This window comes from Platichthys flesus, chromosome 16 (assembly GCF_949316205.1).
Source record: "Platichthys flesus chromosome 16, fPlaFle2.1, whole genome shotgun sequence".
Taxonomy (NCBI): domain Eukaryota; kingdom Metazoa; phylum Chordata; class Actinopteri; order Pleuronectiformes; family Pleuronectidae; genus Platichthys; species Platichthys flesus.
This window is the reverse complement of record NC_084960.1, coordinates 17,355,643-17,372,184: the sequence shown is the minus strand read 5'-3', so window position 1 is coordinate 17,372,184 and position 16,542 is coordinate 17,355,643. Positions and strand designations below refer to the sequence as shown.

Genomic DNA, 16,542 nt, shown 5'->3' with positions numbered 1-16,542 from the left:
TTGCTCGCAGATGACATAACAAAGAGTCTGTCACATTTGCAGAGTTACAGCTAAAGCTTAAGTTATTAAAGTGATCCATCAATCGCAGAAAATTCAGGCTGGAGGAGTGACGTGGATTAAAGTATTTTTACCGCAAAGCCACGTATACACGGTGCTCATCTGAAACAGAGAGGTGGGAGACGGGAGCGAGGCGGAGAGGATGAAGGGAGGGTGGGGGGAGGACAGTAGAGCGAGACAGATTGAAGAGGATAGAGAGGGAGAAAGCCCTGCTTCCACTAGGCTTGTTTAGATTTTCTCGGACGGCCGCTGATACCTTCTGCCTTCGCTGAAGAACAAGCACCTCTTGTTCTTGTTCTTCAAGGCCTCTGGGCCTCCCAGCATGAAGCAGGCACCATGGGTTTTCTGGGAAACTTCCAGGAGATCGACCCTGTCACTTTGAACCTTTGCATTCTCATCGCCAGCTACGTTATCTTGCTCTTGGTCTTCCTGATATCATGTATCATGTACGACTGCCGGGGCAAAGATCCAACCAAGGAGTACGCCCCGGACCCGCAGCCAACCCAGTCTCCCATCAGGCTGGTGGTGATGCAGAACTCTCCAGCCCCAGTGGGACGGTGGGACACGACCAACATGATCACAACCTTTCACGAGCCCACGCACTCTGACTTCAGGGAGAAGAAGAGCACGATGGTTTGACCGAGGCCGACAAGATTCAACCGTTGTATATACCGGACACTTTTTTTGTACATACTTTTCTTTTTACACTTTTTCACCACCCGGACGATGCGAGGATTGAAAGTACACACGACCAGTCTTGGACGGTAAGGGACGGGGACATGTGTTGATGTGTGTATCTGCTGTGTGTATACATGTGAAATCCCTCTTTATGTCGAGTTTCTCAAGCCAAAGGCTGCCGTCTGCTCTGGAGAGGTTCGATTAAGGTTCGAGTTTGGATTTCATACAGAGAATTGTCATAGAGGGTAAACAAGGTGACGTATTGTCTTTAGACTTAAAATGAGCCTTTTCAAAAACAAACCAGTGCCTTTGTTGCACCTTGTTCTCTCTGGACTTTGTTCCACATCTACATGCAGATAAAACTATTATCTCTACTTTAACTACTCTTTCCAAGTGACTGATGGATGAATCCTGCTTCTGAGAAATGTGCAATAAATGGACCTCATTCGTAAAATCAGCCCACAGCATTCTCTGTAAAGTTTCTGAAGATCAGCCATGGGGAAGACGTAAAGACATCACGTAATGGAAACAATTTGATCCTAAATGGCTAAAACGTTGTCTAGTTGTATGCTTAACTTTGACATTATTGCCATTTTAGTACAGATGGGACTTTAACTACTCTTTCGATATCAAAGGTGCATTGCTCTTGATTGGAGGCCATTCAGGGATTAATTAAGTCTGGACACACTTAACCTCTTACACGACTCGAGAAAGTGCGATCTGCATGGATATGGTTGTCAAAGTGGCTGATGGATGAGTGAAAGGACTTCCTACGATCAAGGTCCTGACCCGCCACGTCTCGATTCTTAATCTTAGACGATCGTCCCGGCCCAAAGCGGGAGAGGGTTAACCCTTTGGTCAGGTTAGTTTCCCACTTACCAGCCAGCTTTAGCTAAAAACGTTGCTTGTCTGTCAGCTTTTCTTCAAGGTGAAGAATAGATAACCCACATAAATAAATGCTTGAATGCTCAAAGGGTTGTCCCTATTCCCTCTTCTTGCACATGTCACTCAAAGTGCACATATATATGATGCATCAAATCTGTAGAAACATGAAAACAAAGTTTGTGTAAACAACAGTGAATTTGTATTACCGGAAGTTGCTTTTGTGTTGATAGTGTACAATAAATTAACTGCCTATCATTTCATGAAGATACGTAGTTATTATACATTTAGCCTTTAAAATAACATTTGCATGGCATCTGCTTGTTTGCTCCGTCCATCTTTATCAACAGTTTTTCATTGCGTGCAGAATTGTGCTGTAATCTGTGGCGAGTCAGACCGATTAGCTAGTCCTGTCCGAGCATCACAGGGTCTGAAATCAAAGCGGGGGGGGGGGGGGGGGGGGGGGGGACATCATTCCGTGAAGCAGGTTTACTGATCTGTCAGGATAACTGTGCAGAGTGAAACATCAAGGCCTGTCAAACCTTAAACCAGGACTAACCGCAGCCTTTCCTGGGATTTACTGAGTCGTGGAGATATTTCCCCGAACACCCTCTTTGGAAAAAGGACCCCAGCTGGAAACAAATATTAAGAGACAATACTCAATGAGTGGAGCCCAAGATCCATTTTTGATCGGACCAGTTTTGATGTTAGTCACCCTATCTGGAAGTTAATTTCAAGAAATCTTGTATACTGTACATTAGGACTGTATTGTAGTGTATCAGTAAATAGTCTGAATAATACATGAAAATGTCATCTAGTTAGCTTAGCTCTCATAAACTGAAACAATATCTGATCAATCAAGGCTCATTTAGCATGCTAACCATGCTAACAAATGACAAACACTGTGACCACGAGCAAAATAAATATGAAATCTGTAAATCATTGTTTTATCTTCTTGACCATAGATTTAGCTTTAGCATCATTCACTTTTTCTCACACATGGCCATGTGCCCTCCAGACGGAAATAGGTATAAACATTGAAGGTACTATCTACGTCAAAGAAGAGGTTAAACAGAGGCAACCCATTCAGTTCTTTGCTTATTAAAGAAACTATCCGACACCATGGTCTTGATCATTTAACTGTGATTAGCGTTTCGGTTTGTGCTGCCAACACTCAACGCAAATAGATCTCATCGCTCTGAGAAGTCTTGGAGTAAACATAGTAAGAAATCTGTTTAATCCTGCTTCTGAGAAATGTGCAATAAATGGACCTCATTCGTAAAATCAGCCCACAGCATTCTCTGTAAAGTTTCTGAAGATCAGCCATGGGGAAGACGTAAAGACATCACGTAATGGAAACAATTTGATCCTAAATGGCTAAAACGTTGTCTAGTTGTATGCTTAACTTTGACATTATTGCCATTTTAGTACAGATGGGACTGAATAGATCGTGGAATTTAACCCACCTCTTACGGTCGGAACAACCACAGAAAATTTCACGCTTAAGCATTTGTGACCAGGCAAGGATGCCAAAGATGGTGGGAACACGGTTGTTTTTGTTTAATTATAATAATATTTTGTTGTATTCAATCTGACACGACATACGATTTACTTATTATAAATATTCAATTAAATTCAGATGATACAACCTATATAGTCATATCGACGTAAGCTACATTACCCCCCAAAAACAAACAGAGGAGAAAAATCATTTTAAAGTCAGTGCTGGGCAACAAAAATTCAGATATTTAGCAAGCTCATTTGTATTGTTTCTATTGTACCATTGTAATTACAACACCCGATAGCAGGAATTCATTGTATTGATATTGCATGATAGGTGTACCGGAAAGAGGTCAGGGGACCCCTTGGCAAAACAATAACTGTAGCAATTAAAATCAGTAATATGCAGGATATCTAATTCTGTAAGGGATCAAATTTAATGCCATGGAATATTTGTATTCAATATAAGTTGATTTGAATATCACACATATGTGAAACCATGACTCCTGCTAAAATAGCCAAACCAGATATGGACACGCTGCTTTATACATCATCTGGCTCTAAATGATTATTTGTGACAGGATAGTCGAAACCCAACAGACGTCTGTCTGTGACATTGAGGTGAAAAATGAGTACAGGGCGGCGGCCATGCCTTGATGCACACACAGTAATCCCCAGTCAGAAGCACCAGTGTGTGTACATTATACAGCACGCTAGGCTCAGCTTGTTACCTGCACGAGTCATTAAACCGGCTACAACGAAACTCTATACTAATCTTTTAAATGTTTATATGTGGATATTGCATGCTTCATCATGAAAATATCCTGCAAAAAGTTCTTGATTTATCAGATTTTCCCAAGTCTTTCCATGAAAATGCATTTACTGGGTCAATGCGGTGCCTTTACTTTCACAGTCACTGTCAATGTGTTAAAGTGTTTATTTGATCAGTGACATCAGATGCACCTCCTCTGAACTTGTTAGCTTACCTTCCCTTTCTCCTCTGGAGGTCAACTATGGGCAAAACATTTAACCATAAACAGTAAACCAATTACAAGCTATTTACCGTGTGTCACGTGTGCACATAAAGCCTCCTTTATTTTAAGGCACCTATAGTATATGTCTGACCTGCAGGACCATTGGAAGTTATTTAAGTGACAGTGGTACATTACCGAAAACATATTTCATAACTTTCTTTTATTTATCTGGGAATGATCAGACACTTTTGTGTTTACTCGTGCCTGCGTGTGTTCTCATTATGAAATGATATGAGTGTTCATCTGAGAGGCAAAGTTTAAGTCAGAATTATCAGGAAGATTTATTCATAAAAAAAATGAATCCTTGGGTCAGTACACAATCTTTACTCCCTGCAACATATGACATTATAAATTGCACTATTTGTTTAGGATCATATTGTTGCAGATTGAGGAGAGAGCTGAAATTTAGTCCTAAACATTATTATATATTGACGTGTTTTCTTTTGTACCCTGGCAGGAATCCTAGATTGTCCAAGTTCTCAGGCATTTTGTTTCTACCCCTTTGACCTCCCCTAAGAGGGTTATATTAATTTGATTGTTTGCATGTTTTTGTAGCCAAGATTAAACAAGAACTAAAGGACGGATTAGCACACAACTTTGGCGGAAGGATGCGATACAGATCAGGGAAGAACCCAGTAGATTTTGCTCCCTACATCTGGATCAGGTCCCTGATCCAGATGTATTGAGCCATGCAGATGAACACTGAGGACAAGTGGTTGGAGGTTATGTGCTCGGGCTTCATGAGGGGCAGTGGTGGCTTGATGAGGGAAATGAGAGACTGGTGTGCAGGGAGGAGCAGGGTCAGGTAACTGCCAAATTGCTTGTTTGTCATTGGAGAGCTCAGCTTGGTTTGCTTGGTTTATACATCCTGCAGACTTTTTCCAGCTTTGTTTGTTTGCTTTTGTCTGGTCCTTCCAGATTCTTTAGTCCCAGGTTGGACACAGTGGTGCTCTCTGGAAAGAGAAAAAGGCTCAGGCTTGAGAGGAACAACTTGAAGGAATTTAAAGAGACAGGATAAATGTCGGAATGTCGGGCTCCATTAATGTACACACAAAAAACAACAACACCAAACAACATAACAACTGCGTCTCTCAAATATAAAAAACAATTCTAAGAAAATTCATGTGTATAATTGGGGTTGAATCTTCATTGACATACATGCAACAACCCTTTATATTTAAATACTTTATATTTACATGAAGGGGGTCCTCCATGTTTTCTACAGCTTTTACGACAACTGAAGGCTCCCACTGGTTATCTGTCATGTTTGGAAGGGAAGGGTGAGATGAGGGGTATTCAGATGTAACATGCAACTTCACCACTAGATGTCAGTAACTTCTAAATACTGAAACTTTAATCTGTATCTGATACCAGTAAATGCTGTATTATATTTGATTATTCCAAATATGTTCATATTCCTAATTTAGAATGAATACATGTGTGATAAACTGATATACTTGATGCTTTAGGGACATGATTTGAGCATGTTTAAAGTGTATTCAGAAATATGCGTCTCATTTAGGTTTGTAATGCAGTTTGTACAAAGAAGTTGCGGCTTTGTAAAACTTGCAGAACAATGAATGTGGGATGTAAGCCGTGGTTTTTTTTTCCACCTTGTCAATCAGTTAGCTATGTAAATAGCCTAATTGCATGTTGTCTTTTTTTAGAATAACAGTAAAAAAAAGAATATTTTGTAATAAATGTAGTGATTGAGGCCTATGGACTTAAAGGTACATTCACAACAATCATCCATCCAGGGTAACTGCTCACCTGATGCATGTCTATTGAGGGAAGTAAAAATGGAGCAAAGTCCTAAAGTGCAAATTATGTCAAATATGTAGGTGAGCATTGCTTCAGTAAGTGGTCGAGTGTAAAGGGTTTCCGCACATTTCAAGAGTGATGTGTGGTGTGAAACTCTAACTCTAACTGTGAACGGGATGCAGGAGATTTCACCATAACAGGAAATACAAGCATGAACCAGTCCACACGCAGGTTCAAGCAGAGTACTAGAATGTTTTGGATGCACGTTCAGACTGGTGAAGGTGTGTTATCCGTTCTGCTCTGTGTGACACAACGACAGGGGCTGGGGGACACTGCTGCATTCAATCAGCTTTTGCTTGGATTGAAAATGGCAAATTAAGACATTTTGCGGTGTGGTTAGAAATAAGTGAGCTCACCATATGTCTGTTCAGGCTACTGAAGCGATGGAGTTGCTTTATGGGTAATGCAGGCGTCAGGTTTTGGCGAGGAACAAGAATTCATAAATGAAGACCTTACGTTCTGCTATATTGATTTTGATTGTTATTTTCTTGAACCGTGTTAGGTCAATGATAGATTGGTACAAATTCATCCTCATGTTAACCCTCAGATTTCCCTTGAAATAGTGATTGTGGCATTTATTGAAATAAAAATTAGGGAATAAGGCAAATTAGAAGGGATGTTATTCAAGGTAAGCTTCTTACAACTTGGGGCCAGTTGTGAGTTACAGCTCAGCATGCAACGTGCATGGTTACATAAAGCGACAGGTCAAGTGTAAACGTATACGGCTGGTCGAACGCCCGCGAAACTGGATCCACCACCAAGGACATCCGGGCAAGTCAGATGCAAATTGTTTGCGGCTGGGACAGGAGGCCGTCCTGAGCCGCTGTGACACTGTGCCAACCTGCTGCTCTCAGGTTGTTAACACATTAGAGGTGTTAGTGAAGCACTATGGGGGGGGGGGGGTGAAAGCGAGAGCGAGGCCAGAAACAAGGAGACGCTGTCTGCTGACATATGGCCTCTGGCATGCCGGCTTTGTCTGTGATAATGTCCTTTTTAAAAGCCCGACACGGACAATAAGCTCTTTCTCTTCATCTGGATCAACCCCATTCTCTGCGCGTACCACAATGGGCGAGATACCTTTAACTGATTTAGCACAACCATTCTTCTGTGACTTTCTGATATGTGCTGGACCTTTCTTTGTCATCCAAGAAAATGATTGTATTATCTCTACATTAGCAAGAGAAAACAAAATGTGCGCCTTGTTTTTTGCAGCAACTCTCACAGCAATGACAGAGTGTCCAGCTTGGGCTTCATTAAGCCTAAGGATTGCACTTTGGTCTTACATAAAGTCACTGATCAAGTTACACTGCTGTTATGTAACTGGACTGGTATCACAGCGTGACACTGTGTGTGTGAAGTTCATTATCTGGCTGGGTCTGCCACAGCATCACACTCAGTTTCAAAAGAAATATACATTTACAGGTCAGGTGATAATCTGCTGCAGGGACTCATCAGTGGTCTCGTTCAGCCTCTGCAGCCCCGGTCTAATGGTTAAGATGAGAATCCATCAAAGTTAGAAAAGAATAAACCAGCAGGGCAGCGATAGCATCAGCTGGTTTTATTTATGTGTGCCAGTGTGTCCTCCTCCATTCGTGGAACTTTCTTACATCACATAATATGTGACACAACATGTGTTGTGTAAAAGAACATGTTGTATCATGGTGCATGAACAGAATCAAACATGGAGGAAATCTTTGTTCTACTTTTTCTCTCCTTGTTAAACACTTTCTCTCTCTTTCTCTCTCTCTCTCTCTCTCTCTCTCTCTCTCTCTCTCTCTCAATTTCTCAATTTAAGTCAAGGTGCTTTTGCAAGAATTTGTTCTTATTTTTCAAAACTACATTCGTACTTCTTATCAATATGTGATAGTAATCCCCTGCATATTTGGGATTTTGTGGACGCTAATATGACAAATATCCGGTTATTTGTGTTTTCATTCATAAATAATAAGTAATACAATATACAACTATGGATGTAAATAGATAGAAATCTTAAGCAGACTTCTTTTCAAGAGGTTTGAAATCTAAAACAGCTATGATTAGTGAGAGGTTCCTCACTTTCTAATCCGACATCCTGTCTACTGGCTTCATTAATGATTAAATGAACATTTACCAAAGCTTAATAGATCAGTCAAAGCTCAATAATTTTATGTTGCCAGGTTTGTTTCCTCCTTGATTACAGAGTTTCTCTATTTCCAACAAGTCAGTAATTGTGCTTGTAACAGACGTAAAACCTTAATACAATTTTTTCACAACAGCAACGTGAATTCTAAAATGACTATATAAATGTCTTAAATCTGACCTATAAAGTGGTAACAACATAATTTAAATGTTAATTAAGACAGGTTCTATTTCTAGTGCTCACTTTATTAAAGGTGCAATGGAAAGTGCTGCAGAAATATGAAAAAGCTATAGATTTGGAACAATACAATCATATCGGTGGTCTTAGTTATTTGACATTTCAAGTGTTTTACAAAGGGTTGACTACAGACATGTGGTTTCACATTTGAAATACACACTGGATAGTGCAACTGGTTCAATAACAATGTCTGTCAGTTAATAACAGAACAATCCAACAGCCAAGAGACTTTGGAGCAACTTATTTATTTAATCGTGTATTAAGTTGTTCTTGTCCAATCATTGAAAACATGTTGATTTCCTGGTTGTACGAGCAATTCTCCGCCCACCTGATATCTGATTGGCCGGTGCACTGATTACCCCGCTGCACATTGGCTGAAGGCGCCGCCAGTCAACATGTGACCACAGTTTGGGCGGGCCCCTCATTATTGAAGTGGAGGTTCACCGCGGGGAGCTGCGCGTCACTGACCGGCGGGCTGCTTCACTTTGTGGGGGCTGTTTCTCTGTGCGTGCCGGTTGCTCCCGGTGCTCATGGTTACTCGCCGCTGAAGGAACAGGGAGTGAGTCGGTGTTTCGGTGCAGAATGGTTTTAAGGAAAAGGCTAAAACGGAGCCTCAGTGAAGGTGCTGCCGGAGCCTGGTAGCCCACATGAAAGTTAGCTTGTAACGTTAGCGCATGCTAGGCCTCGGCTCGTCAGTCTTGTTCTTTGATTTGTGAACCAGAGCTGCTGCTGCCGCTGCTCTGAGCTTTTGTTCGCGGGGGTTTGTCTCCCTGTGTTTCATCAGGCAGTGAAATGAAGAGAGTGAACAGCTTTCAGAGGTGAGTGGCATCCGATCATCTGTCAGGCAAACAGAGAAGATTCTAATGTAAAACATCAGCAGAGAGACTATTATACTTCATATTTACCGTAAACAAAATGTTCACATGTTTGTCTGTACGACTCACAGCAAGGGAACTTCAGAAGCACTTGTGAATTTTTCTAAACCACTGAAATAGTAAATGAGTCAATAGTTAATTATCTGGTGATCTTATTCTCAAGTTGAATTATTGTTGCTTATTTTTTAATATATATTTTGAGTTAGTACAAAATAAATTAACAAAGGACATATACCATAACATTGACAAACGCTATTTTCAACTCCTAATGTCCTTAGTTCTGTTTTATATATATATCTTTACAATGATTGTTCCTTTACTTTCTGGCTCCAGTCTGTATCTTTTTCCTGAACAACTGGTCTCCTAATCGCTTTATTTTCAAACCTATTTTCTTTTTAACATGTGTTGTAATGCACCAAATTTATAATCGTCTATAAACACAACCTCGTGTAAGACTGATATAAATGTGATAAAAGTCTCAACTAATCAGATCAAATGTGCGGCGAATGACTCATTGTAGATGTGCGGTTTGAGATTAGATTTTTCGGTGTTGTTATTTCCTCATCACTGTTCTGTCAGCCGTCCATGATCAATCTCTGCCTGTGCAAACCGAGTGGGGTTATCTGGTCGATACAGGAACCACAATACATTCACTGTTTATGGTTTACGTTCTTTATTTTTTAATAAATACTAGAGTTTACAAGTTTGAATCAAGGCTTACACTTATGTGTCTTTCAAAATACAGTGCATTTACTTGTTAATATTCAGTCTTGTTTAATTGTGTGTTTCAGGTTCATGAACAGACGGGCCTCTGCTAACTGCCGCTACCAGCCAACCTGTTATGAGCATGCTGCGAACTGCTACACTCATGCAGTGAGTGTCTCGTGTTTATCTCTGCATCGATCCTGAAGTGGCCTTGAATGTCTACAGACGGATCCCTTTGACGGTTCTGTGATTTAATTGTCGTCCCCGTAGTTCCTCATCATGCCGGCCTTTGTGGGCATGGCGTTGCTGTACCGTCAGTCGGACAACCGCTGGGAGAGGATCACCGCCTGGGTGTACGGAATGGGCCTCTGCGCACTCTTCCTGGTCTCTACTGTGTTTCACATCATCACCTGGAAGAAGAGCCACATGAGGTGAGGAGAAGCAGATTCATGACGGGACAATGTAGTCGCAAGAAAACCCAAACTGACATGTTTAGCGCGAGGACGAAGACCTGCCAACCGTGCACGGGACGCAAACAAACAGTTATTCCCGTTGAAGTATATTCAAAGTTTACAGTAATGCTGGTGTCTAATTTCAAGTGGGTAAAGTAGGATTAACATGGTATGTCCCCACAGAAAAAGATATCAGGTTGTTGACAAGGACATGTTCATTTGTTTGCATTCCTCAGCTTCCACTGTGGCTTTGGTTTCTTCCTGGAATGTCATGATTTGGTTTTAAGTGTCACCGCAAACATTTGCTGTCTCTCTCCCACACAGACTTCATATCATATTCGATTATATATTTTTGCTTTTTGTGAAATAGAAACCCCTGATGTGCCGTTTTCTGTGTTTCCTGTTTTCTTCTTTGTTCATTGTGTGTTGTGATTTTTTAGATGCTGTGCTGCAGTGGCACATGCACTGACAACTAGGGCTGCGTATTGCATGGAATTATTCTACATTAGTGCTGATGCCAAATCTGAGTTTCAGCTCGCTTTTGATTCCTCAAAATTTAAGTTAAGTTAACAAAGTTCAAATTGTTAAATGTTGCTGAACCACAAGTGGAAAAAAACAATTAAAATGAAGATCTGTGTGATCAAAAATGAGTAAACCAGATACTGAGTCTCACTAAAACTTTTAAATTTCCTTGTTTGACAAACCCGAAAAAGACTTACATTTTGAAAATTCAGTAAGAACTTCTGTACGAGTATTGATACATAAACTTATTTTGAGGATAATTTTCCCCCTCTTTTCAAGATAAAAGTTTACATTTTCTCATTAATAGTAGTGATACTCTCCTCACACTTCTGAACCCATCCATTCATTATCTGTACCGCTGATCCTTTGAGGGCTCATGGGGAGGAGCTGTAGCTCATCCCAGCTGATAATGGGCGAGAGTCAGGAATACTCCCTGAACAGAGTTGCACTGGGCCAACCTACAGAGACAAACCACCATTCACACTCACTTTCACTCCTAAGGTCAATTTAGAGTGTTCAGTCAAACTAACTTCAATCTGCATGTCTCTGGACTGTGGGAGGAAGCTCCCCCCCCCCCCCCCCCCCCTGAGTCTAGTTGATAATGCTAATACTATGTAACGTGATCGCTTTAGTAAAGACAGTATATTTGTGTTCATGTTCCACTGACTTGAAGCAGCTTCACTAACACCACATCACATTCTGCCTTTGACTTCTTGCCTCTGCATTCTTTGCTTACTTGTTATTGCTTGTCCAGGCAGTAATTGTCAAACTTCTGTGGGAACATGACTTCCTGTGAACCAGAGGGATTTTTTATTTCTGATCATAAAAACACAAGAGACCTTGAGTATAAAAGTAGTAACCTTTCCGCCTGTTTGTTTGTTTGTTTGTTGTTACAGGTCCATGGAACAGTGTTTCCATATGTGTGACAGAGTGGTCATCTATTTCTTCATTGCTGCCTCCTACACACCTTGGTGGGTGTCGCTCAGTTGTCAGTTTCTAGAGTACTGGTGGGGGGGGGGGGGGGGGGGGGGGGTGTGTATCGTCTCATACATGGAGACATTACTCCTGTGCTGTTTCCTCAGGTTAAACCTGCGGGAACTCGGTCCTATGGCGGCTCACATGCGCTGGTTTGTGTGGTTAATGGCTGCTGCTGGAACCATCTACGTCTTCAACTATCATGAAAAGTGAGTTCATGTTACTGTAGGTGGTTGTGTTTGTGTTAGAGACAGAAAACTTATCATAAAGATATCATGATAAACGTGAATAATAAAGCAATGTTGAGTCAATAATTTTCACAACCCAGGTACAAAGTGCTTCACTTGGTCGAACAGGATAAAAACATATTTGGAAGAAGGCAAATAAGATCAGTCAATAAAATGATTCTGAAACTAAAAAATATAGCAGTAAAACTAACATGTGTGTGTAATACAACTTGTGTACTAGGATTAAAAAAAGACTTTGAACAAGACACTTCTGTGTACTCACAATACTGTGCCTTTTACTGAAAGCTTAGAATCAAATTTTCTGGTGACATATTTCCTTTTTGTGCAGTGTGTGAAATATTGTACGACCAAGTCGCTACACAAATATTTCCTCACACTCAATGTGTAATGAGAGAATGATATCTTTTATAAACTCACCTTAGTTTGCCCGAGTCAAACACAAATGAGAGGCAGCAACTCAGGAGTTAGAATCCAAACTTAGCAAAACTTGGCATATTTTAATCTACTAATTTTTATATTTCCTGAAAATGATAAATGAAGCCACATGGACTTCATCAGTGAAACATGTATTTAAATTTGTTCTCTTCCCAGGTATAAACTTGTTGAGCTGGCCTTCTATCTGACGATGGGCTTTTTTCCTGCATTGGTCGTGACGTCAATGGTAAGTAATCTGCAGTCACGCATCCTCGCGTCGGCAGCTCGGCAGGTTCCTGCATTCGGTTGGAGCTGTTGAGTGTGTGATGAGTGAGGTTATTTAACAGGGTTTGAACTCAGTATTATGAATACACAGAAAGTGATCCATGTCAGGAAATGATCCATGCGACAGGTTTTAAAGAACGTTGTGTTATTAAATTGAAACAGAGAGTCCCATTGTTGCTGTCTTGTTTTCAAGGAGGTTTCTGTCTCGATAACTTTGAATTTAATAAGCCTCATTATGACCTATTAGGAGGTTGTGTCTGCGTTAGTCTGACTGCCAGTCATCAGGATCACAATAATCTACTGAACCAGTTACTCTGGATGAAGGCTGTATGGGTCCAAGGAAAATCCAGTAAATGATGGTGATTGGAATCAGGCGGCAGATCCAGGTTTTTTTTCAGCTGGGGGTTTCCAACATTTAAGTTGATTATTTTTTTTATAAAATAATTAGTGGATCTTGATAAAAAAGGCATTTTTAGGGAACTGATTTCTACGTGAAATTTGGTGCAGATCCAAAGAAAAATCCAGATATATTGAATTAATGGTTTCATAAGGGGACTGTTGGGCCTATGGACTCTAGGGAGTGCTATTGTATTTTAAAATTTTGAATTCTTTCGCTCGTGGTTTTAGCTTCATAACAACTTCTTAACATCATTACTTTGTCAGGCAATTATACACAAAATTAATTCATTTCACATGAGCAGTTAAGGTCAAACTGTTGAAGACACTGATCCTCAACTCAGATCCTGCTCTGGGCCCCACATGGTGTTAAACAGGCTGATCTTACTCTGCACATTGTTTCACACCATTTTTCAGCACAGGAAGTTTTTCAGAATAAAGGCTGCAGTGAAACATCGTCTAGCTCATGTAGGATTTAAACCGTCCAGTGGGAAATCACGAAACAACTTTTTATACTTCACATTTTTGCTCTGTTGCATTCTGCACTGTAACATTTGAAATGGTTAAAGAATTTATTTTTCTTCTAAGCTGTCGTCAAAGCCTTTCCACCACTTTGTAAAAACATGTTCATCAGCTGCCTTTTCAAAGATTGTAATGGAAACCTATTTCCGCTTCTCATCATGTGATGTGAACCCACAAGCTTATGAGAGCACAAAGTCACGTAGTAGAGCACATAACTCAGCCAAGGCACAACAGTTGCCTCAGGCCTCATCTACAATACTGTGGCTATTCTGTTGAGCGGATAGTTCCAATTTTTGAAAGCAATTACGAACAAGCGTGTTTGGCCTGTAGGTGGCGATAAAGTCTACAGCACAAATACCAGTCAAGAACATTTTGAGCACGTTGAGTGAGCTTATGGAGATCATGGATTCTAGTGCGTGCTCATTACACACGGTAACAGTAAGCTGGGAGGTTGTTTCTCAAACGCGTACTCATGCATGTACTCATGGAGGCACAGAAACGTGCGCATGTGGCCAAACGTACAGGAAAATGTTTATTTTTGCAAAATAACTCCATGCTGACAAATTTCACACACTCCTAGATAACCGTCCTCTCGATGTGCCTGATTACTTTTTCTTCAAGATCCATGAATTATTCTCCGGATAATCAGTGAAATGTCAAAATGTTCTATATAGAATGGGAAGAAAATTCCTGGATCCAGCCCCTCGTAGAGATCCATTCAAAATGTATTGAGTTATTTCTTGACCCATGTACCATCTGTCCACCAAGTCTTGTTGAAATCCATTCAGTACTTTGACAAGAAAACCAACAGACGGGTGAAAACATGACCTCCATGTTGGATATAATTCATAGAGAGTTGTTTTCTTTTCTAACGTCTCTTGTTCTATACATTTATCTGCAGAGCAACACTGAGGGGCTCCATGAACTTGCCTGCGGAGGACTCATCTACTGCCTCGGCGTGTTCTTCTTCAAAAGTGACGGCGTCATTCCCTTCGCCCACGCCATCTGGCACGTGTTCGTGGCGCTGGCTGCTGCCGTGCACTACTATGCCATCTGGAAATACCTCTACAAGGCTCCCAGTGTCGACGCCCTCCTCGACTCGTGACCACGGCGAGAGCCCGTCATCCCAAGCTGCAGAGCTTGCACACGACTCCTCAACTGCCCACAGAAGCGGCAGCGACAGCTTAAAAAGTTTACGAACAAACTGACAGTGAATTGTTTACTGTTTTCTAACATGGAGAACAGATTTTGTCAGCGTCTCCTTTACGAACAAAAGCTACTTTAAAAGCTGTTTTGTACCTCAATGTAGTCAGCGAGGGAGGGGATTTCTACTTTTTACTCTTAGTGTAAATCATGGCACATTTATGAGTATTTGAGATAATTGATGGTCGTCTTTTGTAACACTTGATGAACGTCACATTCCACATCCACATATGGGTCGAAAACTGGAGATTTCCTAATTTTAGTTGCTGGTTTAAACACTGGGGATTTGAGGTGCTAAGAATCCTGGCTGGGTCTCAAAACAACCACAAATTACTAAAATAATACTTTGTTTTGATGCTTTACTTTTGAAAAGAAGGAACATTTTTCTTTCATTTAACAAGCAAAGACAAAGCTGTATCCAAACACAAGCAGCTGTAAAAGAACTGACGTTTGCAAAAGAGAATAGTTTAAAACTGGCAAAATTTAATTTAATCAAAAATACTAAAATATAATTTTTCAACACTTGCCCCCTAAAACCACATGTTCCTTAGTTGTGTACCAAGGAATGTGCAGCGGTCATTTGTTTCTCATTTTCTGAATTTTTTTTAATCGTATATTAATAATTTTTTATTCATTTTTCAGTCCATCTGATGCACATACACACCCATATGACTGATGCTTCATCTCTGACTTGTAGTCCTCAGTTTTCAGGGAACAGTCAATCCTGGTAGTATTTAGCGCCCCCTGGCGATGGAGTGGGGTCAGATGCAGCATTTCAGGACGTGCAAAGGTGAAACCTTGTGGTTAGGTGGGACTTTTGTTACTGAGCCAATTGAGAGAAAAATAATCTGTTCAGTTTGATAAACAACAAAAGTTCCACTGTGTTTTTAATGTGAACAGCGTGCTGTAGAGAGAGTGTGTGCATGTGTGCGTGCACGACCTTTGTACTGTAGTCCAGTGTTACATTTCTACTGATTCTCTCCTTGATTTGCATCACATGACAAAAGGTGTTTTATTCTGAAGAGGACAAACCTCATTCTCTTGTTTTGTAAATTCACTAAACGGCTCCTGATTAAACCATCGTTCTGTTGCTTTCCTGCTAGTGGAGCCGAATGATTATTTTCTTTTGTTTTGTTATTGTGGCCCTTGTAATGATTTCCTTAAACCACTGTGTTTTGTAATGTTTGTATATTCTGATTTGTTGTGAGAACCTGATCCTGGCCTTTGCAGGGCAAAGAAACAAACTGCTTCTTGTCTGTTCCAGTGGCTGTTAATGGTGCTGAATAATGATCACGAATGCTCCTCTGCTGTATCACCTTTCTAATGTGACAATAAAAATCTTACTGCCCCACGTCTGCGCCTCCAAACAGGAGTCTCATTCATGACAGAGAATACATGAATCCTACATGGCTTGGCTGCTGCATTGGTCAGTGATAGTTGAGGCAATTAAATCCGTGGTTTGTAGCAATTTAGCTTAATCTTCTGTTTGTGTGTTTTACTTGATTCAAATTGCTTCTAGTTCTGTGTTTCTGTGAATCATATTCATATACTGCGTCAATTTATTCACTAGATCTGTATTTTATTGTAACCTGTCACTCTACCTCATTGTGAATCACT

The 16,542-nt window shown here is 40.6% G+C and overlaps 1 protein-coding gene across 2 annotated transcripts; it reads left to right on the top strand.

The window, feature by feature from the left end:
• Positions 1-664: 664 nt before the first annotated feature.
• mmd (monocyte to macrophage differentiation-associated) lies at positions 665-16,278 on the top strand. Of its 2 annotated transcripts, none has more exons than XM_062408596.1 (7): positions 665-821; positions 9,995-10,076; positions 10,179-10,339; positions 11,779-11,853; positions 11,965-12,066; positions 12,697-12,766; positions 14,624-16,278. In XM_062408596.1, exons 1-7 carry the CDS (start codon positions 784-786, stop codon positions 14,825-14,827), a joined length of 732 nt encoding a protein of 243 aa, XP_062264580.1. In that variant the 5' UTR covers positions 665-783; the 3' UTR covers positions 14,828-16,278. The 2 variants fall into 2 exon arrangements, with proteins under 2 accessions (XP_062264580.1, XP_062264581.1); XM_062408597.1 differs by lacking the exon at positions 665-821 and adding an exon at positions 8,758-9,146.
• The last annotated feature ends 264 nt before the right edge of the window (positions 16,279-16,542 follow it).

What these genes read in the sequence shown, in the direction of transcription:
- mmd (XM_062408596.1), top strand. Translation starts at nt 784, where the DNA reads ATGCGAGGATTGAAAGTACACACGACCAGTCTTGGACG. An exon ending in CGAACTGCTACACTCATGCA is followed by an intron (nt 10,077 to 10,178) that starts GTGAGTGTCTCG and finishes TCGTCCCCGTAG; the next exon opens with TTCCTCATCATGCCGGCCTT. An exon ending in GTCTTCAACTATCATGAAAA is followed by an intron (nt 12,067 to 12,696) that starts GTGAGTTCATGT and finishes TTCTCTTCCCAG; the next exon opens with GTATAAACTTGTTGAGCTGG.